Below are 23,299 nucleotides of genomic sequence, written 5' to 3' on the forward strand. Positions count from 1 at the left end.
AGTTTTTTTTTTTTTTTTTTTTAATTTTTTTTTCAACGTTTATTTATTTTTGGGACAGAGAGAGACAGAGCATGAACAGGGGAGGGGCAGAGAGAGAGGGAGACACAGAATTGGAAACAGGCTCCAGGCTCTGAGCCATCAGCCCAGAGCCCGACGCGGGGCTCGAACTCACGGACCGCGAGATCGTGACCTGGCTGAAGTCGGACGCTTAACCGACTGCGCCACCCAGGCGCCCCGCACTGTAGTTTTTAAAAACTCAATAAAGGAAGTGTTACAAAGTGCTATCCATTCCAGCCCATCTATCTAACCATCTAGCCAGGCATTTTCCAAAATCATTGTGCTGATCATGCTATTTGCCCACTGGGCAGCCTACAATGGTTCCTCTTCATCTGCACCTACAAAAAAGGCCCAGCCTCTTCATTCTGGCACCCCAGGCCCTTCACAATGTGACCCAGTCTCATTGGCACTTGGTCCTGTCACTGTGCTGTAGTCCAGCCTGCCTCATGTAAGAGTTCTCTTTGATGTTTTCCCCAAAACTTATTCCTCTCCTCCATCTCAGAAAATTCACCCAGACTCCCAGGCCAGAGACCTAGGATTGTTCTAGTGTGGCCTCTGTTTCTCCACATATTTTCCCACTTCCATTTGCTCCGCTTCCAAAGTAGACCCACATCTACTCTTTTCTCCCTGTTTGCACTATCACTTTAATCCAAGACTCCGTCATCTGTGGCCTGCGTCACTGCAGTAGCCTCATGGTCAATGTCCTTGCTTTCACTCTTTCCCCACACTCTATTCTTCGTGGAGCAGCCACAGTGTTTGTCTTCTATGTAAATTAGATCGTGTTATTCCTGGGCTTACATTCCTCCAGAGGCTTCCCATACCTCTTAAAATAAAAGCTAAACACAGCCTTATGAACTTCATGGCCCCATGTGACCAACACCTTGCCTGTGTCTCCGGCCTCACTTCCTGCTCCTGCTGTCCCCCTCTGTTCCAGCCATGCTGACCTGGTCTTCACCCATGGAACTGAGTTCATTCCTACCTCCGGATTTTTGGATTAGCTCTTCCCTCTGTCTGGAATGCTCCTGCCTTGACTCTTCACTGGCTGGCCCCTACCTTGCCATCCAGGTTTCGGTTCAAATATCCCCTTGTGGGGATAGGGACATTCCTTGACACCACATCTCAAGTAGCACTGTTCCCCCACATTCTAGTCATCTATCATCTCACACTGTTTTAGTTTTTCATACTAGTCACTGTTTGAATGTCCTATTTAAAGTTTACATGCATATTGCAGGATTGTTCTTTTCTTATTCACTCCTGTATCCCCAGTGCCTAGAATAGTGCCTGGCATGAATTTAATAAATGTTATTAGACATCACCATCATCACCGTCATCCTGTATTGAATGCTAACTATGTGCCCATTGTTGTGCTAAGTACAATGTGTTGTTTTATTTCCACTACGGCACTTTGAGATAGATATTTCTGCTCGTTTATAATGAGGAACTGAGGCTGAAAAGAGGCTACGTGACTTCCTTACTATCAAAAAGATAAATGGAGAGGTCAGGATTTAAACCCAGGTGCACATCTTTTGACTACTCAGTACTTAGTAGTCTTGTCTTAACTTTGTAAACCGCCTCCCTTTCACCCAGTCCCCCCAAAAATGGGTAGAATCGAATTGCAAAATCTCAGAAAGGAAGAAGTCCTGCAGTGTGGGCTGAAGGTCAAGGGGTATTTGCTGGGAGAGAAAATAGGTGATACCTGGGCGGCAAGATGCCCACTCATTTCATTCCACAAAAATATTAAACCTATTGCATTCCCACCCCTTGCCAGGCTCTGTTCTAGGTGCTGAGGATTAAATGTCTATGAAAATCTCAAACCCCTGACCCCCTCTGCCCAGCAAAGTGTTCCTAGGAGAACATTCTGCTGGATGTCTTTGCTTTTTAGGTTCCTAGGAGAACGTTCTGTTGGATGTCTGTGCTTTTTTAGGGGCAAGAGTATCCAAGTTCTCTCTCAGGTACTGAGACCAGCCAACGCCAACATCCAGGGCTGTGCCTCGGAGGACGTGGGGCAGGCCCAGGTGTGTTTATTTTGGAGCACGCTGGATAAAAGGGGGATCAGGATCTTCCAAAGACCGAAAAAACAATCAGCTCATTTCCAAAACCTCGACTACCTGAGGCAGACAGAGGTGGGTGGGGAAGTTCCTGTTATTGTTCCAGCTTCAGCCAAAGGGGAACACTTGGATTCCAGTCCTTTTGTAAAGCACAGAGCACTTTGCTGAGTTCGTGGGAGCTCTGTGGTTGACCAGTTAGAGGTGAGGCAGAGCTTGGTAATGGAAGGGCCATCCACTGGAAAATATCACCTCCTCTGGGGACACATCATCCGCCCCCCACCCCCGCCCCCTGGCATCCTGGCTCAGCTCCAAGCTCCAGTATTGCTTACTGAGAAGGAATACCAACGGTCACCTAATTATTGTGGAATTAATTCTCTTTGATTCCAACTAGAGCCAGTCCTGAAATGTAAATTGCAGTCGGATGCTGTGGAGGAGAGGTTGATATGCAGCTTTCCGCAGAACCAACAGAAAAATGAGAACAGCAGACGTGGCATTTTGGCCACACTTCTTTTCCATTATGGGATCATACAGAGACTACATTGATATATTCTATTCCCATAAATTATTCAGGACAACAACAAAAAAGCTAGTCTCGTAATGGGGCTCACAGACCACATGTGAAGAAAGCGTCTAGATTCTGTTGAATTCTGGTGACAGGGGAAACTATTACTGACAAAAAAGGAAGGTTTAAATTCCAGAAGGCATCAAATTGGGGATTTTTCTCTGCGGAAAGAGTGCGCAGCAGCCTTTTCTCCCTCTCGCAGAGCGGAGCGTTTCTCACATTCTCACTTTTCAATTTGCTGCCAGTGAAGTCCCCAGCAGGCAAACCTGACCCAGCGGCCCCCTGCATAAAACCCTCGTCTCCCACTGCCTGTGCTGCCCACCATCCACATTCCAACCACAAGACACGGTCCCCCTGTCACTCAGCACGCTGTGCGTAGCCACCTCTGGACCTTGGCACATGGTGTTCCCTCTGCTTGAGGTCCCTCAGCCCTGCGCTCCCCTGGCGCCTGGTACTGTCCCACTCTTCCACTTTGTTGTAATTGCTTGTTTTCCGTGGGTGCAGGGGCCACATCTCTCCTGTTTGCCCCGGACTCCCTGTGACAGTTCCTGGCACAGAGTAGTGAGAGAAAACAGGCTCACCGAGTTAGATGTTACCAATTTGAATGATCTGTATGCTGCCTTTATTTTTTTTTTGAGTTTATTTATTTATTTTGAGAGAGAGAGAGAGAGTGCATGGGAGCGGGGGCGTGGCAGAGAGAGGGGGAGGGAGAGAATCCCAAGCAGGGTCCCTGCCGTCGGTGCAGAGTCTGACGTGGGGCTGGATCCTACGAACCCGTGAGATCGTGACCCGAGCCAAAATCAAAAGTCAGACACTTTACCCACTGAGCCACCCAGGCGTCTCTGTATGCTGCCTTTAAAGCCTGGAATATACTGAGAAATGAAGACCAAAGAATAACAGGGCAGGAATGTGAGAGAGCCACCTAAAAGGAGTGGAAATCGTACGCCCCTCCTTCCTTTCTCTTCAGCTTACCCAGCTCCCAAACTTATGAGCAAAATCCATGGATTTTTTTTTTTTTTTTTTTTTGCTGACCACAGTAACAGAAGAGACTATAAAATCCAGCTTTCCATCTGGTTCTTCATGGTCCAAGAAAATAGAGCAATTCCAAACTCCAGGGAGACAAGCACTCAAATCACGACAGCTTAAACCAGCCTGTTATGCACTCCCCTAAAGAGTAGCATGAATTTGACTCTGGAAGAAAAGGAAAGAAAGCCTCATTTACTATGTAAGGATGGATTCCCTGGGGGCCCTCAAAGGGGGATGCGTGTGACGTTTCCCCATAGTAACATTCCCCTCTGGCCTTCAAAGCCAATGCGCTCAACCCAACAGCTGGTCCTGCTTTTCTCTGTCTACTCACGCCAATGTCCTTATCACGAGGCCAGTCATCAGTTAGCGCTTCGCAGACTGGGCCGAAAGTGGAAGCGGGCCTTCCAATGGGAACGCTTTAACATCTGTCCTCATCCACTGTCCAATGCTGGCTGCTACTTCAATGCAAATATGATGCGTTTGCTTTTTCATGTTTTATGCTAGAACCAGGGTTAGCTGAGAATTGCTGATGAGGGACGAAATAAGAATCGGCACCTCGTTAATCTAAAAGCATCATGGGAGACACCGAGGCGTGCTCCAGAGCCTGCCTGATATCATTCCCCTGGCCACGGGCACACCTCTGCTCCTGGCAGGAGGAAAATAGGGCAAAGGTTCAGAAAAGCCATCAGTGGGCTGGTCTCCCGGCATTTGGGGCCCTACTGGAGGAGGGAGTTTTCAGAACTATGCTGGACATGCCAGCTCCGGAGAGATGACAGCCAGTTTGAAGGCTTCAGGCAGTTTGGATAAGCATCTAGACTCTGGGTACATTTCTGAGCCTGCTCTGTGATCCCTTTGAAGTTTATCCAACTTAAATAAACCCTCCAGAAAGCTGGGACCAGTAAAAAGGCTTTCTTTAGAAGTCCCTCTGGACGTGCCCTGTTGCTTTCTCACAGGGCAGTCAGCCCATCAGCACAAGAGATGTGAAAAAGACAGAAGGAAGAGGCTTGAGATGGAATGTTTCCATAATATTCAACTTGCTCTCTCTCTCTCACTCTCTTTTTTTTTTTTTTTTTTTTTTGGTCTTCTTTTCTTCCTGGCCTTTTTAGATATTGAGAAGGAGACGGCAGATAGATCACCAAATTCCCAGCGGACTTTGAAGACCCTGCGCTTAGATCTGATCATGGCTTGCCCATGACCCCTGTGCCCTTTCCGCCGATGCAACCTGTTTCTGAAGGCCTCGGCTGAGACGTGTGGGAAAAAGCACCACACGCGTTAGATGAGCAAGGTTTAACAAAAGATGCCATTTGGGGTCCAGGAGAGCTGGTGACAGGGCCATGCACCGGTACAGGCAGAAGGTTCCATTTCATTTCCCGGAGAAGCGGTCCCTGGTTGCCGAGGCCGGGGGCTGAAGCCTAGCTTTCCGCGCTGGGTGGCATTTCCCCAGGGGCAACGTGGATTGGCTCTGGGCCGCGCTCAAGAAGTCAGAAGGGTGGGCAGAGGGTGGGTGGGGAACTGAGCACTGGTTTCTCTCAGAAGCAAACAGGGAGGGGCCTTTATGAGCCATAAGTTGGGCCTTCATCCCTGCTTTTGGCTCATTGGTGAGGACAGGCTGAGTGAGTGATGCCCCCACTCTGACTTTGAGAGGCGCGCCACGAAGGGCAGGACCCGAAGTCCACAGAGGACCGAAGCATGACTCGAAGCATCTAGAGAGGAGAGCTGAGCTGGGGGCACCCTATACAGCAGCATCCCACAACTCCACGACTCCACTGGTTGGCCACAGACACGTGGGAAATGCCCTTTTTTGACCCTGGGACCACACGACAGAAGGGGGATGACAGAGAGGCAGGGGCAGCACCAGAGAACCCCACTGGAAGTGGGGTTGCATGTAGTTTTATTTATTTATTGGTAAAAAAATATTAATAGCAATTAAGAAACACAAAACATTCACAACCCATCACAGAGTCCTGTACGTGTCGGCCATTTATTCCCAATGGAATCCTTCATCTGACGGAGGCCGTGATTTCAGCCGAAAGGCCCCTTCATGTTTTTCATGGGCGGGTACTGCTGCTCCATCGGCATGGCCCCAAAGCAGTCAGAGGGGTTACAGTGGCCAGCCTTGCCTGGCTGGCCCATGGGACCCGGAGGGCCAGGGATGCCCGGAATGCCTTGCTGGCCCATGGGTCCGGTCGCGCCCATCTTACCATACCCCGGAGGGCCTTGAGGACCTAGGGAGGGAAGAGTCAGAGAGGGGAGGTCAGGAGACCCAGGCGACAAAGAAGAAATCATGGTCACGGTACCTAACACCTTACGTTTGATAAATATTTGTCAGGCTGTAACAGGTTTTCACGGACACCTGATCTGATCCTTCCGTTAATTTAACAGTAACAACATTACTGGCTGGTTTTATTGGGAGCTTCCACGTGCCAGGCACCAGGCGAGTGCTTCTGATGCATAATTCGATGAATCTTCACGACCATTCCGTGAGAAAGAAACGATTACCTCATTTTGTAGATGAGGACACCGGCTCAGAGAGATTGCACACTTGGGAGTTCGAGTGTTCGGGGAGGCCGGGTCTCAGAGCCAGGCCGTCGGGCTTTGGTCACTTCTCTTTTAGGCTATGCAGCCTGACTTAGCGACCTTGTCAAGGTTCGACAGCCAGCGTGGCGCCGAGCAGGACATGAACTCTCATTCGCTGGCCCCACCATATCTGGCTGTCTTCCCCTGTGTCCTGCTAGCCCAGTTAAGGACCTGGGGACGGGCCCTGGGCCTTCTGCTCCCCTCCCCCCCGCCCCCGGCACACACTGGCATTACCGTGATAGACCTGTAGTTATTTGAGGTTCTACACAACTATATTGTGCTGTAGAAGGAACATAAGGAAAGCAGATACCAGCTGCTTGAGATTCATGCTCTCAGATTCTGGCTCTTCCTACCTGGGGGGCCGGGGAGACCATTTTCGCCAGCCATGCCAATACCAATGTCCCCCTTTTCACCTTTGGTACCGGGCAATCCTGAGACAAAAGGAATAAAATAAGTCCTATTCCTGAGCGGAGAAATGACACCCCAGTGAGATTATTTGAAACACACACACACACACACACACAAATATCATATTCGCAATGGACCTCATGCAATGCTCTTGTCTGCCCCAGAAAGTCACATGTGCACCTCGAGGGCACCAGAGGGCAGAGCTACCTCTCATTCCTGGCACACCCTGGCGTCCTTCTCTGCCGATCTGACCAGGAAGTCCTGGTGATCCCGGAGCGCCTGGCCGGCCCGGAGCCCCATCCTTTCCTGGGGGTCCTGGTCGTCCCGGAGCTGCGGCCATCTCCATGGGGAACTGCATCCTGGAGGTGTAATAAGCCATCCTCTCTGTAAGAAAGCACAGGGACAGGTCCCAGGGTGTCCCAGGGACTCAGACGGATGCAGACGGGCCACCAGCATGGAGTCCAAAGCCGCCTTTCTTCAAAGGGCAGTCAGAGCAAGGAACACGCCTCCCGTGCCCTGGCCTTCACTATCCTTTGCACGCTGGTCTTTCGACAGCACAGACCTGATCAGGGCCTCCCTCTTCTCCAACACCATTAGTCTACCGCTGGCTTCACAAGAAGGTCCGGACTCCTTGCTTTGCATTCAAGGTCTGCTTCCCAAGCAAGATGGCTAGCACCATCAGGACAGGGGCCACGTTCTCCCCAGGCCCTAGCACGGCCATGCCGGATGAACAGTTGCACGGGAAAAAAGCTTAGAAGCGAAACCACACCAGCTAGCCTATGGCTGCTGCTTGCCCCTCTATTTAGAGCTCGCTTCATGCAGACTCGTTTGATGTCAGCTTTCCTGTCTGTCTCCTCTGCTGCAGTGGGGGCTCGGGGAGGGCAGGGAGATTCATTGTATCTCAGGGCAGAGCAGGTGATAAGGAAGGTCTGAAGTCTGATTGAACATATGCCTGTAAGTGGGCGAGGAGGGGTCTGGGGCGGAGGATTGGGCTCTAAAGGAAAAGGAGGCCAAGGCAGGGCAGAGAAACAGTGGGGAAAAGCCAGCAGCACCCACCGCCGCCCAGCCAGCTGCCAATTACCATCAAACATTTTAATGATCTCTTGTCTGATGAACCTCTTGATTTCATCGTAATTCACCATGTCTCCCTGAGGAAAAAAAAAAAAAAAGAAAAGAAAAGAAAACCTGCCTCAATTATCCTTCCAAGCCTGATACTCTCCCCCTGGGAATAGACTTTGTGGAAAGAAAGGATGAGGAAGGGAACAAAGCTTCTAGGAGCGTCCCACAGATACTTAATCCAAGGTCCTAACCCCCCCACCCGCCCCGAATTGGTGCATAACATTTTGTGGATCAGTGCATTTTCCTGGGGAGAGGGTTCCCACGCCTCCCGGCTCTCCCAAGCAAGGTTAAGAACCACCTATGTGGGAGTCATGCTCTTTCCCTCGGGGGCTTCTACAATGGTCTCTGCTCCACCCTGGATGCCTGCTCTGTGCGGCGGGGCCCCTGGCTGCCAGCCGTTCCCCTTACCATGGAGCCAGGCACCCCGGGCAATCCAGGGCTCCCCGCAGGCCCCGGAGATCCAGGGTGGCCTCTCTCTCCTGCGGGACCCGGTGGCCCAACGGGCCCCATGGAGCCACTCTTGCCGGGCCCACCAGGCATGCCAGCTCTTCCCTTCTCTCCTGCCTGGCCCTTCTGTCCTGAAGGTCCCGGATCACCCTACAAGGACAGGAAGCCATAACCAGCATTGCCAAGGACTATCAAGTCCACCTTATTATGTCTCAGCAATCAGCCTCCCTCTCTGTCTCTCACCCTCTCTCTCTCTCCCCATCCCCCCAACCGGCCCCTGGCATCTTCTTCTGACTGTGGTCACAGCATCCTACAAGCTTGCCTGGCCTCACAGCTCCCAGAGCAGTCCGGGTCCTTGAAAAGACAGTTCTTCATGCTGTTTACTCCCTGTTTAGAAATTCTGATGCCTCCCAGCTGCCCTCAGGCTAAAGAGTTGATTCCTTGGCCAGGCATTCAAGATCATTCATGATGTGGTTCCCATCACCTCTTTTCCAGGTTCATCTCCCTGCCCTCGAACCTACAGCCATGCCTCACTGCTTATGTCTCTGCTTCAGCCACGCTGTCTTAGCCTTCCTTGCGTGGAATGCCCTCTCCCCCCTTCTGCCCGGCTCACTCCTCCTGCTCAGCTGAAATGTTCCTGTCCTATGCACAGCCTCCCTGACTCCCCGGGCTGACTTGGGTGCTATGTCTAATCTTCTGTAAAGCTTGCCATGCCCTAGCATAAGTGTGGCTGGACGAAGTGAGTGGCTACTGTTCAGAGACCTCTGTTTAGCCAAAGCTGGGACAGAGGACCTGGAACATGAGAGGGAGCAGGTGCCAGCAGCATGAATGAATCAATCAACTGGTCAATGAGTGAATGAACTTGAGATTTCCACCCTCCCAATCGTAGCTAAGAAATAGGCCCCCGTGAGAAACTTTCACAGATGAGGTTGCTGCAAATTCTGAGTTCTGCCCACTTTTTTCTTCCTGCCCGCTGGCCTTCCTGCGTCTCCTCTCCATGGCTAAAGTCGTAGCTTGGAGCTGGCCTTAATCACTCATGAGTTTTTCATCTCAAAACCAGCCAGTGCCCACTCACCTTTGGACCGGGGGGTCCATAAAGTCCCTGTTTTCCAGGGGGTCCCTAGAGAAAAGCAAAAGTCAGGGGTCAAGTCTAGGCAGCATCTCTGAGCCGTCCTGGGGAGGCAGGTGTCATGAAAGGACCACCTGCCACAACCCTAGGGCCCAGGCTGTGTCCAGCTGAGCTCTGGGTGAGGAAGGGCGACAGCCTCCCTTCTGTTGGCTGACAGCTAGAAGGTAGAATGATGTCCCCTAGGGCATCATCGTGTTGGTTGGGTCCCTTGTCACAGACAAAAAGAGGTGAGAAGTCAGAATGAAAGGGCCAGCGCATGGCATATTGGAAGGCGTTCAGGGAGTGATTACTGAGCGAAGGAAGCAGGGTGGGGGCAAGGCGAGGGGCAAGCAGCAGCATCCCCAAGGGAAGGAGAAACCCAACACAACAGTACCTCTTTGCCAGCTGCGCCGTCCGCACCAGGCTCACCCTGTGGAGTAGAGAGTGGTAAAAAGCCATCAGCACCACCCCAGCATGGCATCTGGCTCCCCTTACCCGCTACACATGCCCAGCCCCTGTGCCACGAAGGAACCATGATCCTCTAGCCCTCACCCTCAGCCGCTCTGGACACAGGCCATGGAAACTTAGAACCCCACCCCACACTCCAGCCTGTCCCGGAGCCCCACGCTGGCAGCCCGGGCCGCCTCCCTGACTGCGCTATGCAAGGGACAAGCAGACTGCGCCTGCCTGGCTCCTGGCTTGAGGTCCCAGAATCTCGCGGGATCCCTAGCTGTGAGTTTCTGTTACACGTTTGCCAAACAAAGGCGGTAATTGTGAACCTCTGTCCTCAGTGAGGTCCCGGAGACAGGCCAGGGTGGCCTGAGCCTGCTCCCACCCCAGGACAGGACAGGCCACACACCCTGGGCCCAGCCTGCTTCTGGTATGATTGTGGGGAAGAGGAATCTGGGATTCCAAGGCAACTGGCAGATTCAGCTAGGGACCCTGGAGGCTCCTGAGCCTACAGGCAGGGAGGGACAGAGGCTTGGAGGGGCCCGCCTGCCCCGGGGCCCTGGCGAGAATCCGAGTGAGTAGGTGAGACTCGGCCCTCCTGGCGAATGCACCAACCATCACCCCTGCACGGGCAGGAGTCGTCCACCCCATTGAGGCCACCGGCTCCAGGGTCATGGCCACTGCTCCCAGAAGAAAATCCCCCGACCCGGGGGCTAGGAGACCTGGGCTCCTGCCTCAATTTCCCCAGGAGAGTTCATCCCTGAGACTGGCAATCCATCCACCTGATGTGGGTCAACTGTCTGGAACCTTGGAAAGAGGGAGTATTGTAGAGTGGCTAAGGACGACGCAAGTTCAGGAATCCGGCAGACTTTTCCACTCGCTAGCTCTGTGACGGTGGGCAACCTATTTAACCTTGCTGAGCTTTGGTTTTCTCATCTGTAAAATGGGAACAATCGGACCTACTGAACGGGATTGCGGTATGGATTAAATGACCAAATGCCAAGCACTTGGCTCACCATTCAGTGCATTGTCGGTGACCATCATGTCATAGGTCTTAGTACTAAACACTAGCTGAGACCAAGGACCGGTTTGCGAGTTGCCGAGAGGGCTGTGATAACGGCTCTGCATTTCTGGCTCCTGACATGCACAGATTCTCTGTGGTTACCGGAGAGCTCCCCCAGGGAGGGGGCAGGGCAGGGGCAGAACAGGCGCCAAGTCTCGCCGGCCTGACCCCTAGGGTGGTGCATGCTCAGAGGCAGCGGCCTGGGGTGCGCTTGGCAAGCGCTGGCTTGCAGAACTTGTCCTTTCTTCCGGATGTGATGTGATCTCGTCGGGCTGCCATCTTCCCTGCTAACCGCCTCTCCTCCCCTGGAGACCCCAGATGCGTGGGGCTGTGCTCGACTGACAAAGCCAAATGTCCCTTTCCCTCGGGGCTGTGCAGTAAGATGTGGGGTCTTACCGGGGGGCCAGGGTGTCCGGGGGTCCCAGGCTGGCCTGGAAGGCCTAGCATGCCCCTTTCTCCAGGGGCTCCCCGGTCTCCTTTTAGGCCCTGGAGAGAAGGGAGGTGGGTGGTGAGAGGGGACGGGAGAGACAACAGTGAACCCCACAGAGCAGAGAGGCAGGCGTGATTGTATGCCAGGGACCATGCACCCACCCCCCCAGGCCCTGTGGGGCAGGGTGGCGTGGCCTGAACCTGAGGCCGGGGCCTGTGATGGCCTCCAGCCCTCTCCAAAGGCCTTTACTGAATGCCACCTGGGGAGACCCAGGAGGTGGGAGAGGCTGAAGGCAGGGAAGGAGGGGGACAGGCACAAATTGTTCTCACCACCCCCCTCTGTGAAAGAAGCCCCAGCCCGAGTCCTGGGAGGGAGGGAGGGAGGGAGGGACGAGGGGAGTAGATCACTCACCACTGCAGAGATCCCAGCTGGGCCCGGCTGGCCTGGAGGTCCCGGTGGCCCCTAAAGAAACATGAAGACAGCGGGATGGAAAGAGTCTCCGATAATAAGGCCACCCCAGGAGGCAGCGAGGGACCAAAGGCAGGAACAGGCCCAGAACTTCAGCAACTCCATCCGTCTTCCCTCAACCCTCCTTCCCTTCCGGTCTTGCACTTGAGCTTCTCCCAAAAAACTTGTGCCAGAGCTGACACCTGGGGGGGGGAGGGTCCCCGAGCTCACAGGACCTTCACGCCTGCCGTGCACTGAGTGGTTCATCTTGGGCTGTGCCAAAGGGATGATCTGGAAACCACAGCCAGAGCCGAGGGCGGAGGGCAAAGGCCTGAAGGTTAACTATGTGGGCCTGGGGTCTTCTGAGGCCCTCCTAGCTCCTCTCCTCCTGTTCTGTGGGAGAAGCAGGGGCTCAACTCGAACCCCAGAGACCCAGTGGGTAAGCCTGGCCTCAGGCCTTGGGTCTCCCACTCTGCTGTCCCTGGAGAGCGGTGGGACTCAACACACAGAGTGCTGTCACCCTGCTGGGCTGGGGCGGGGCTGGAATGCCATCCCCATCTCTGAGTCAAGTTCAAGTTCAAGTCAAGTTGAGCTCTGAGTCAGCTCAAGTGCCAGCTCCCTGGCCAGAGCTACCCCTCTGAAGCCCATGGCACACAGGTCTCTCTCCCAGCATGTCCCTCCACACTCCCAGATGGAAAGTTCTGGAGGCACGGACTCTGTTCCGCTCATCACAAGTCTTCTGGGGGCGGGAATGCCCGGCACTGGGACTGGCACGGAGCAGGGGCTGAAGCTGGGCAGACGGAGGTGAGAGGAGGAAACTTGTGCCCCCTCTCCCAGCCCCCCGATGAGTCTTCAATGGGATCACAAATCAGTGTGTGGCTCCTTTCATCTGCAGTGTGAACAGGGACTAGGCTGGACCTGGGGTCCCTAATCCGGGGCCGCTAGACCCCTTGAGATCCATACACGCACTGATGAGGACCCGAGAGTTCCTCTTTTTGATCATGAGCTATTTTTAACACTTCCAGAAGCCTCCTGGAAACTGTACATCTGCCACAACAGGGCTGCAATCAAACGCCAGAGTGTTTCCTTTGCTCAGGAACCCCATCAGCTCTAGCTGTCACACTGATCAAAGGCGCCCATAGGCAGCCATCTATGTTACTGAGGAGTAAATTCAGATGGGAAACTCATTATTGCTTAATAACTGTCCTCTCCAAGTCGTCTTACCTTTGTAAGTGCACCACCCAGGCACCCAGCCGCCCACCTACGCGCAGGAGTCATCCCTGGCTCCTCTCCCTCCACCGCTCCCCGCCCCTCCCCCATCCAAGTCGGCAGCAAGTACTCCAAACACAGCCCATCTGCCACCCCAGCTCCACCCGACCATCCACCATCCAGGGACACCTCGGCTGCCACCCGTGCCCCTCGCCTCCTGAGGTCCTCCAAGGTCCGAGGTCGTCACCAGGTCCTCTGGAAGCATAGCTTTCTGGCTCCCACTCATGCCTTTCTCAAATTCCATTCCAGCCACGCTGACCTTGGAGCTCCCCGGACACACCGGGCCCCTCCCTGCCTCGGGCTCTTTGCGTCAGCTGCCCTCCCCCGCCCCCGCCCCCCGACTCCTGCCTGGACGTTCTCCCCCCAGACTGCTGGACAGATGGCTCCTTCTTGTCATTCAGGCCTCGGCTCAAATGCCACTTCTGCAGTAAAGGTTCCTCTAAAGGCGCCTCCCAGGCCCTCCCGGTGACATCACATGGCTGCCTGAAGCTTTCGCATTAATTTGTTTGTTTGTTGGGCCTGCGTGGAAGCTCTGGGATCAGGGGACCTTGTCTGTCTCGCTCCCTGCCACAGCCCAATGCTTGGAACAGTGCCTGGCATGGAGCAGGTGCTCAATTATTGTTTGTCGAATAACTGAATGATCTTTGTTTGATCAGTAAACTCAAATGTGCCCAGAAAATAAGAAAATGGCAGAAAGCCTGGAGACCACTGGATTAGGTGAGCCGAAGGCCCCTTACTGCTCTGTAGGGCTGCCCCTGTGGTCAGTTCTTTCAGGCCATCACCGGCTTGCCCACCCCAGCCCCAAGAGGATCCTAACTCTAATAGAGGCAGAGGCAAAAATGGTTTAACTCACAATATGGCCAGGGGGGCCGGGTCTTCCCTGAGGTCCCATGGCACCAGGCTCACCCTATAGGAGCCAGAAAAAAAAAAAAAAAAGCAATACAGAAACAGACTTACACACACGGGGTTTTTAGTGGGAAGGAGGCTGAGCAGAGCAGGTAGGACACCGATAGAGGAGCTGAGCTGAGTCCTGGCCTCCAGGCCCACGCTTTCTGGGGCCCGAGGGACCAGCCCTGCCCACGAGTATTGTTGGAGACAGATGTCAGAGCCCTCAGCCTGAGAAGGCCAGGCCTTGCTTTTTAGGTGAGTGATCCAACAGCCTGCAGGGAGGGGAACCAGTTGCAGGAGGAAGGAGGAGGTGAAGGTGTGTATCTTAGGGCAAAACCTCCCCCAGAAGGCCCAGGAGGGAAGGCAGCCCCTTGGCCAGTAAGTCTTGGACTCAGCAGAGCCCCAAAGGCTGCCCGAAGGTAACACGTATGGACCTCAGCCCTTACCTCTGCTCCTGGCCGGCCACTGCTGCCTGGGGGCCCTGGTTTCCCACAGTCACCCTGCAAGAGAGAGGGCCAGCTGGAACTCGACAGACCTCACTTGGCTCCCCCAGCCCCAAGGCGACCCCACATCCGAGGAGTCCTGCCCCCTGCCCAGACTCTGGCCAGCAGCCCTCGGATGCTCTCGGGCTGGTGGACGGCAGAGCCTGACCCGATCCGCTAGGCCCCCGTGGTCTCAGGAGGCTTGGATGCTGGGATGGCGTCTCAGCCCGCTGGTGCCAGGCTGCCATGTCTGCCTGGGGTCGGGCCTTGGGTATGGCCGAGAACACCTGCTTGGCAGAAGTCGCCAGGCCCTTCCTTACCTTCGGTCCTGGGAGGCCAGGGTGTCCCGTTTTTCCCTTGAAGCCCTGGAAGGAAAAGTGGGAGGCTGCCACGGAGGCGACTTCCCTTGCCTCCTTCCGCAGGTTGAAGGAATCAGACCCACCCAAAGTCACAACCTGGTCCCCAGCGGATCTGGATTCGGGCTGCCCACCCTCTAAGGCAGAGCCCGCACCCGTCAGCTTTGGGACCTCCCCGCTCCCAACTCCTTCCTGCAGCTCAACTTACCGGGGGTCCCATGAGTCCAGGAGGGCCAGCGGGGCCAGGGTCCCCCTGTGGAAGAGACCAGGGGCATTGAGACAGGATGAGCACTCTTTTCCCACTGTCTTCCCTCTCGGCAGCCCCTCCCCCGGCTATCCCAGGGTGGAGGGAATGTCATGGGAGGCAGAGGGAAGAATCCAAGCTGGGCTTGGTCTCTGACTGGCTGTGGACCCTGAGTGAATCCCAGCCCTCTCTGAGCCCCGACTTTCCTTCTTTTGGGTACAGAAGGGGGTTGACTCTGATGCTCTGCCCTTTGCCATGTCGCATCCCTTTCACATTCCCCAGCAGCACCAGACCCAGGGATCCAGGGCTGCTCAGGTCCTGCCAGGTCTGCGGCCTGTTTTTCTGACACCCGGCCTAGTATCTTTAGTATCCTGAATTTCTGGATATAAACCCACCCCCTTCACTGCCTGGCTTTGGTGAGACCCGGCTCATCCAACCTGGTTAAGGCTACCAGAAGAACCAAGGAACCAAGGCCTCGGGTGCCATCAGAGAAGGGGGGTGTGGCCAGGAGCAGGTGGAGGGAAGGCAGGGGTGTGGGGGAGGGGATTCCATTTCCTTCATCGGGGTTCCATTGACTTTGGCTCTTGGAGGAGGAAAGAGAAGGAAAGGGTGCCCATCCTCTCACCCTCAAGCCAGGCTTGCCGTCCTTCCCATCCAGACCATCCAGGCCGGCAGGGCCCTAGAAACAGGAAAAAGGAATGTCTGCATGCCTGCCGGAGCCCCAGGAGGTAAGATACCTGACCCAGCCCCTCCACCCTGTCCACCGCTCACCCAGCTCCCACCCGGATTAGACACACACACATGCAGGCACACATACACACGCATGCACGCCGCACGTACCTGGCAGGCCAAGGGGACACACACTCACCTGGATCCCAGGCGATCCTGGTGGCCCAGGGGGACCAGGCATGCCTGGTGGGCCTCGGATGCCTTCACTGCCCTGGGAAGGAGCCGACCCCCCACAACACAGTCAGCAGGGCCTTGCCCACCACTCCCCCCAAGCCCCCACCCCGGGGGGATGAGGCCCTAGGCGCCGGGTTCTGATGATTACTGAAAGTCAAGACCACTGGTTTCCAGCCCCAGTTCTGCTGGATGTATTCCACGCCACTCCCCCAGAAGGATCTGTCTTTGTCTGCAAAGCATCCCTCTTTCTGCACTGTGATATGAGGAAGGGACAGAGCCTGTTCGGTCTAGCACCTTCTTCGGGGTTGACCCAGGGACTGGCACAGTGGGTGTGCAGGAACGTGTACTGACTGAAGGGATACATTCAGCGCGCGACGGTCCCCCACAAAGTGCCAAGCACTATATAGCCTCTGATTCTTCCCTGTCCTCAAGGAGCTCACGGTCCAGCTCGGAAGAGGGGGCCGCTCACTCTGGCCAGGGGTCAGGGAGAGTGTCACAGAAGCATCACCAGATGCTAGACTCTGAAGGATAGGTGGGATTCGGGCAAGTGGACAGGTAGAAAAGAGCCTCTAAGGGAACTTCAGAGAACGATACAGATTTGCAAGTGGTCACATGCCTGGCCTGGCCAGGATGTCTGGGGAGCCAGTGTGACAGGAGGGGTGGGAGGCAAGCCTGGAGGCTCTAGGGAGAGCCTGACGGGGGGTGTGCCCGGAACACCGTGCCAGAGTCTATCCGACAGGCCAGTGCTTTTCACACTGTACTCCTCAGAGCCCTGGGGGTTCCTGGAGGAGCGTCAGAGATGGGGGCACAAAGTGGGAGCCCAGAGGGTGGGACCCAAGACCCTTGCTCCCGCCTCAGCCAGAGCAGCTCTACTCATATCTGTTTAATACATTGAGAGTTCACGGGAGCTTCTGTGTGATGACAGGGCTCAGGAACTTCAACATAAAGTCTGGGAACCACTGCGACAGGCACTGGGGAGCCACTGATGGTTCAAAGCAGGGGAGTGATGAGAACCAAGGTGTGAGCTAGAATGTTCACCAGTGAAGGGAGGAGGCAAGCAGCTTGGTGTGGAGGGCTGCTGGGTACCCCAGGGGAGAGAGGGTAGCTGCCCTGGGGCAGTGGCTGTGGAGCTGGCCAAGGGGAAATGATCTAGCTAGAGACACCCCTCACCCTCCCATGGGGGGGAAAGGGGGTGGGGAGGAAAGCCCCCCCCGTGGCATTGCAATGCCACCGGCTACCAGGAGGGGTCAGCACAGCCCCAGAAAATGTCAGTCCCACAGGGAGTCGGGACAGAGAACCGCTGGCCAGAGGTTTGGGATTCTCTGCAGTGACCAGCCTAAGGAGAGCAGGCAGTGCTGGGGTACAGAGCCAGCACGGAGGGCTCTGGCAGGGGCTCCCACTGAGAAGGGAGGTGACACCCACCACCACCCCTAATGCGGCTGATAGGCGCTCTGGCTCTGGGGAGGCGGGGAGGCTCCTGGGGGCTCACCTGGGCTGGGAGAGAAGTCTCAGCTCTGTTGCTATTTTGCTGTGTGCCCCTGGGACGCCCCTAACCTCTCTGAGCCTCGTTTCCTCACCGGGACAGTGAGAAGTTAGACCAAGGTGGCCCTTTCAGCAGTCCCTTCTAGCTCTGAGAGCTGTGCGGCGCGTGTTTTCAGAGGAAAGAGGCTCTGTCCGAGGTTGTAGGCCTCTTGCCTCTCCCTTTGGGTCATAAACGCCCCACCCCCACCCCAAGCTTAGAAGTCAATTTGGGGCCTCATTACACTACCTAGCCATCACATTTGGGGAGCCCAAGGGTTGGGCGGAGACAGGAGTGCCAGCCCCCAGGCCACGGCAGAGCTAGTCTCCAAACCCAGGGCAGCCAGTGCAGGGGCTTCCCAGGCTGCTGTCCTTCTGACCCTTGTCATCAGCTCATAGGCCATGCCTGGCCCCCGTGGGGCCCTGGGGACAATCTGAGCATGCTTCCTTCCTGCTGTTGTCAGACCCAGAAGGCAAATGGCCAAGCTGCTCTGGCTTCAGGACTGTGGGGTTTCCAGTCTGGATGTGCTCCCCTCCTTCGCTCAGCTCCTCCCCCTCCCCCTTGAGTCCCCGCCTCTGACTACGCCCCCTGCCTCATCCCCACCAGGCGGGGACTCTGGCAGCACAAAGGCCAGCGGGTATCCTGGGCTTGGGGGCCACCGGTCTGTTGCCCAGAGGCAGCTGATGAGCCGAGGCTCGAGATCTCTCTCCCCACCCTTGACGTAACTGAGCCACTCCTTGAATTTCCAAAGGGCCGGTAGTGGGGGTGGATCGGGGTGTGGGAACTGCATGGCTCAGATCTGCGGAGGCGGCCACCTCACCTTGGGGTCCTGCTCACCTTCTCCGCTTGTGGGCCGGGGGGGCCAGGTGCTCCAGCTTTGCCCGGGAATCCAGGAGGACCCTGTATCAACAAAGGAGCAGGCGAGGATGAGAGCGGGGCCTGGGGGGGAGCTCTCCTTCCTTGTTCCACCTGGGTCTGCTTCACTGTGGTTAATGCGATGCATTCTGACTTCCTAGAAACACCACCCAGGAGCATTACTGCTGGCTGGCCTGCTGGTCCGGGGCCCACCCAGGAGGCTCTGCCCTCCAGGTCCCGGCTCTTGGAATCAGGCCTGGCCACCCAGGCCGTTCCTCCCGTGCCTCTTCCCTCCCCTCCCCAGGCCCATCCTCACCCAGCCTGGCCTGGTCAGGCCTACCCCTCCCAAACAGGATCACATCAGACAGAACTGGCTTTGTGTCTCCACTCACCGGTGGGCCGGGAAAGCCTGGCTGGCCTTGAAATCCCTAGAGGAAGAAGCGAGGGACAGTTTGCTGAGCCGCCCACTCCCTCCCGCCTGGCTGCCCAAATGGAAAGAGTGACAGGGTGAGGCTGCCTCGAGCCATGGGGCCTTGTCCTCCACTCTGCCCAAGATGACCGGCAGGTGAAACTCGAGCCATGAGCTGGGAGGTTGCAACACAAGGGCGGGTGAGGGCTGGAGGCTAGAGCTGGTCACCCCTCCACACATGAGGGTGGCCATCAGGGAGAGGACCCAGCCTCTGGGACCCCTTCCCTGTGCCCACCCCCACCCCCCAAGCCATCCCTCATGGTCAGGACAGCCAGCTAGGTCCTGTGGTCACTCACCTGGTCGCCCTTCTCTCCCGAATTCCCTTGGGGTCCTCGCTCTCCTCGGGGACCCTGTCGCCACAGAGAACAATGAAGCTAGAACCCAGTCTTTCTGCCCTTAGACCCCAGGGCTGGACCAGGACCAGGGGGCCCCATGTCCACTCTCCCGTCTCCTCCTTTACTCACTGCTGGGCCTGGGGGACCTGGGAGGCCTTCAGATCCTGGTGGGCCCTGGGGACACAAAGGAGCAGAATCAGTCACTCTGACTAGGGTAAGTGGGAGATCAGGGGACGGGGCAGGGGACAGGGCAGAGAGTAGATGCAGGGGATGTGGTGGGAGGTCCCTCCAAGCTGTCAGGACACTTCCCCCTGGTTCGCCCCGACTTCCTTTCTCTTGCCTGAGCTATTGAACCAGTCTTCTAACTAGCCCTGCCACCTCCTGGCTTATGTCAATCCAGCCAGCAAGTGGCTGCCATCTTTTCTTCTCCAACATAGTTCTGATTATAACACTCTTCTTGCTCCAAAACCTTCCATGGCTCCCCTCTGTCCCACTGAATGAAGTGCCCAATTTCCACCAGTGCTGGGTTTTGAGGCATCCTGGGATCTGGCACCAACCACCCTTTCCTGCTTCACTTCCCTCTCCCTGTCTTATTTTCTGCCTTGCTTGGTCAGACCGCTGTTCTCTAAACATACTCTATACATTCATACCCCTGGGCCTTTGCACAGCTGTCTCCTCTACCTAGAATGCCTGCCATTACCCCTATCCTTTCCAGGGCCCTTAAAACCTTACCCAGGGATTAGATGGCTCCAATCTCTTTCTGACGTGCCCCCACCCAGGGCCTCCCACTGTGGGATTCTCCGGGACAGATAGCCACGTGTCTTCCCCGCCCTCAACTCTATTCAGGGCTCCGCTCAAACACCACCTCCTCAGACAGATCTCCCAATCCTCTGCCTACTGGCACCCCGTACACCAGTCCAGCCCCTTGCCCTGCTCTATCTTCTCTATTGCTTTCTCATCATTTATGTGTATTGGCTTATTCATCGGTTATCTGCCTCCCTCGCTGGAATGTGAGCTCCCTGCGGTGAAGGGACACAAGTGCCTGTTTTGTTCACTGCGGCACCCTCACAGCAGAGCCTAGCACCCAGAAGGCCCATGAGAAATGTCCGTTATTGCATAAATGCACGTGGGGTTTGCTGTACCCCACCGGGGCCCGATGTGTGAACAGAAGATAAGACTAAGGTTTGGCAGGTTGGCCACAGACAGACTTGGGTTCCAGTCCAGGCTCTGCCCTAACTCGCTAACTAGCTGCAGCATGCTGGGCGAGCCATGCCACTTCCTGAGCCTCAGGGATAACCTCACGGATGTGATGTCCTCGCCTGATAACAGCCCCAGCTCCTGCCCTCACCCAGGCTGGGAAGGGTCGCTCAGGGCTTGCGGGGTCAGGCTAGGCTCCACGCTGGATCTAGGGTTCCAGGCCTGCCTCTCCCCAGGCTGTCCTGCCCGCCTGCCTGCCTTGGCGGGGCGGAGCGGGGTGGGGGGGAAGGAGATTCTCCTGCCCACCGACTCCAGGCTCCCTGCCCCTTGGCAGCCGCGGCCAGCCAGCCCCCAGCCCGTCTCCGCGAAACCTGCTGGGATCCTCCTTCCAGCCTCCCCTCCGCCTCCGCAGCAACCAGCCTGCGCTGCCTGCCTGAGCTGCAGCTGGAGGGACTCAGGGGGGCAGGGAAGCAGGGGTCCTGTCTCCCCCTTCACAGGCTGCTGGGAAAGTCTCCTCGGGTGGAGGTGGAGGTGGAGGCGGGGCAGGGACTGCTCCCTTCGGATCCCTTCCTCCTGCCCTGAGCTGAGACTCACCGATTCTCCTTTCTCTCCCGGGGGCCCGACGTAGCCCCGCTCCCCCTTGATGCCCTGACAAGCAAGCAGAGAGAGAGCTGAATTAGCCCCGTGGCCCGCCCGTCATGGCGCTAATGCGAGGGGTGGAGACTGCAGCTGGCACAGGCTGGCACTTACAGGCAGGTGGCACCAATGATGACGGCAGGGGGAGGAGGAGGGGGGCTGCTTCCCACCCGCCGCTGTGGCCCCCAGTGGAAAGCGGGACCCGCCCACCCAGCAGCCTCCTGCTTGAGTTTGGCCTCCCCAGCTCTCCTGCCCCACCCCCCCACCCCCAGGGGCAGATCTCAGGGCTGGGGTCTGTGTGCTCTGAGAATCTGGCCTTCTGTGTGCAGTGGCTGCAGCAGACTCGCAAAGTGGAGGGGCAGGGCCAAGCTGCACTACCAAAGGGACTTTGGGGACCTCTCCAGGGACAGCCTGGCAGAGGGACAGGCTGGTATGCTTGGAAGGGAGGGAGCTGCTGGGGGATGCCCCAGCCTGGTCCTGTCCTGACCACCATCCCCAGGCTCTGCTACCTCCAGAGCCAGCATCCCCTTACTCACAGGCAGTCCTGGGGGGCCCATGGCACCTGGGTAACCAGGTTGCCCTGGAGGACCCTACAAAGAAAAGTAGACATTATGAACCCCTCCCCGGGCAAAAAGCGTAGCCGCAGCCAGGATGCCTGAGCTGCCAATTCGGGAGGCACACACACCCACCCCAGGACAGCCACCACCTCGGACCAGTTCCCAAAGGCCCAGGTTTCTTTGGTCCAGACCGCCACTGCGAGGCTGGGGCTGGATGACAGGTGCCAGCCTGGCCAGGACCCTGGGAGCTGAGGCAGAGGAAAAGGCCCAGAGCAGGGAGGATGAGGACAGGGTGGCGGGGGGGGGGGGGGGGGGGGGTTGGGTAGTGTGTGGAAGGGGCAGCTAAATGCTGCAGGAGGAGGGAGGGAGAAGAGCCCCCAGGATGCTGCTAGAAGCCAGGGGGCAAGTCTGTTTGCCCCTTCCGGGGGGAGTCAGGATACAAGGAGATCAGCCTCCTTTGATCCCGGGGTGGGGGGGTGAAAACCCCCCAATCTGAGGGATCAGGGGCAGAGAGTTTCAAAAGGAGTCCCCCTCCCCTCTTCCACTCATCCCTGGGGGCCCAACTTCTGTCTCCCCAGGGTTCCCGATCCGTCTCCTCCCCCTGCCAGCCCCCTCTTACCGGTTCCCCCTTCTCTCCTGTCAGGCCCCTGAGGCCTCGCTCTCCTTGAAGACCCTTGGGGAGAAAAATCATGAGAACCTACAGGGGAGGGCAGTCCCCACCCAGCCCCCGACTCCTTCTCCTTGCCCTGCAGCCTTCTGTCCCCGGTCCGGGCAGAGTTGGGCTTTCCTGATGCCCTTCCTAGGGTCCCTGGCAAGGTGGCCATGGGGTGTACCCCAGAAGGGTAATTGTGAGAGGTGTAAACTCCCGCCTAGGGGTGCCTCTCAAGAGCATACCCCCAAGACAGGTAACTACAGAGATATGCCCCCCCCCCAGGTAGGTGACCCTCAGAGGGTACCTGTCAGGCAGGTGACTGTCATCGGTGTGCCCTATTTTGGTAACTGTCTGGGGTGTACCTTTAGGAGGCTGACACGTGTGTGCTCCCCGTGAGGGGCAGCTGTCGGGAGTGGCGTCCCTACAGTGATGTTCCTCTGCCAAAATGTATCACCGGATACCCAACACTTACCTGTACGCCCCCCAGCCCCAGCCCCAAATCACCTTCTTTGAGGGGTACAGGGGAGAGGCACGGGAAGGCCCCCCGAGCACACTGCTCCCTCCAGAGCAGTCCCTGTCACTTTTTAGGGTGGAAAGGGATGTCACTTTCAGTCAAAGCCAGAGCCCCCACCCCGACCCTTGTGGGTTCGCCACAGCCTTAAGGGGCTGCGTCTGCCCCTTCTCCCTCACGCCCTCGAGAGACGGTGCCCACACCTTTCCACAACACAAGACAGATGGCTAGACGGACAGATGGCCCCTTCACCCAAGCAAGCAGAAACAGACAAGGTCCGGCCAGGATGAGGACATGGGGACAGATGGAGCTGTGACAGGAGGGGCCCCGCTCCCTGAGCCTCCATCACCAGGCCCGGGAGGAGAGGAGCCAGGCCCCAGGAACACCAAATCTGACAAACAGGAGGTTAGTTTCCGTGACCCAGGAGGGAGCAACAGTGACGATGGGGACGATTTAAACACACTCGTGACGATGACGGAGGCAGGGCAATTAACGACACCTGGCGGGAGGGGCAGGCCAACGCACCGGGCACAGAGGGGCAGGGCCCCACGACACCCAGAAACCCAACCGGCTGGCGTCACCTGCCCAGCCTTGGAGCAGACCGGGCCCGGAGCCAAGGGAGAGGAAAGGAAGAGGAGGAAGCTGAGAGTTTCCTCTAGGACGCTGGGCGAGGTGCGAGCGTGG

The 23,299-nt window shown here is 56.6% G+C and overlaps 1 protein-coding gene across 7 annotated transcripts in view; it reads right to left on the bottom strand.

The window, feature by feature from the left end:
• Positions 1 to 5,579: 5,579 nt before the first annotated feature.
• COL16A1 (collagen type XVI alpha 1 chain) overlaps positions 5,580 to 23,299 on the bottom strand; it is a 49,583-nt gene continuing 31,863 nt past the window's right edge. For all 7 annotated transcript variants that reach the window (XM_043574361.1, XM_043574359.1, XM_043574356.1 and 4 more), the window contains 22 exons: positions 22,072 to 22,125; positions 21,432 to 21,485; positions 20,854 to 20,907; positions 19,192 to 19,236; positions 19,024 to 19,077; positions 18,651 to 18,686; positions 18,241 to 18,303; positions 15,850 to 15,921; positions 15,607 to 15,660; positions 14,946 to 14,990; positions 14,702 to 14,746; positions 14,346 to 14,399; positions 13,865 to 13,918; positions 11,707 to 11,757; positions 11,262 to 11,351; positions 9,747 to 9,782; positions 9,320 to 9,364; positions 8,206 to 8,394; positions 7,760 to 7,826; positions 6,886 to 7,062; positions 6,624 to 6,701; positions 5,580 to 5,918 (listed from right to left, as the gene is read on the bottom strand). In XM_043574361.1, coding sequence (XP_043430296.1) covers positions 5,716 to 5,918; positions 6,624 to 6,701; positions 6,886 to 7,062; positions 7,760 to 7,826; positions 8,206 to 8,394; positions 9,320 to 9,364; positions 9,747 to 9,782; positions 11,262 to 11,351; positions 11,707 to 11,757; positions 13,865 to 13,918; positions 14,346 to 14,399; positions 14,702 to 14,746; positions 14,946 to 14,990; positions 15,607 to 15,660; positions 15,850 to 15,921; positions 18,241 to 18,303; positions 18,651 to 18,686; positions 19,024 to 19,077; positions 19,192 to 19,236; positions 20,854 to 20,907; positions 21,432 to 21,485; positions 22,072 to 22,125 — 1,620 coding nt within the window. In that variant the 3' untranslated portion in view covers positions 5,580 to 5,715. The remainder of the gene's footprint in view (positions 5,919 to 6,623; positions 6,702 to 6,885; positions 7,063 to 7,759; positions 7,827 to 8,205; positions 8,395 to 9,319; positions 9,365 to 9,746; positions 9,783 to 11,261; positions 11,352 to 11,706; positions 11,758 to 13,864; positions 13,919 to 14,345; positions 14,400 to 14,701; positions 14,747 to 14,945; positions 14,991 to 15,606; positions 15,661 to 15,849; positions 15,922 to 18,240; positions 18,304 to 18,650; positions 18,687 to 19,023; positions 19,078 to 19,191; positions 19,237 to 20,853; positions 20,908 to 21,431; positions 21,486 to 22,071; positions 22,126 to 23,299) is intronic.

This window comes from Prionailurus bengalensis, chromosome C1, assembly GCF_016509475.1.
Source record: "Prionailurus bengalensis isolate Pbe53 chromosome C1, Fcat_Pben_1.1_paternal_pri, whole genome shotgun sequence".
Taxonomy (NCBI): domain Eukaryota; kingdom Metazoa; phylum Chordata; class Mammalia; order Carnivora; family Felidae; genus Prionailurus; species Prionailurus bengalensis.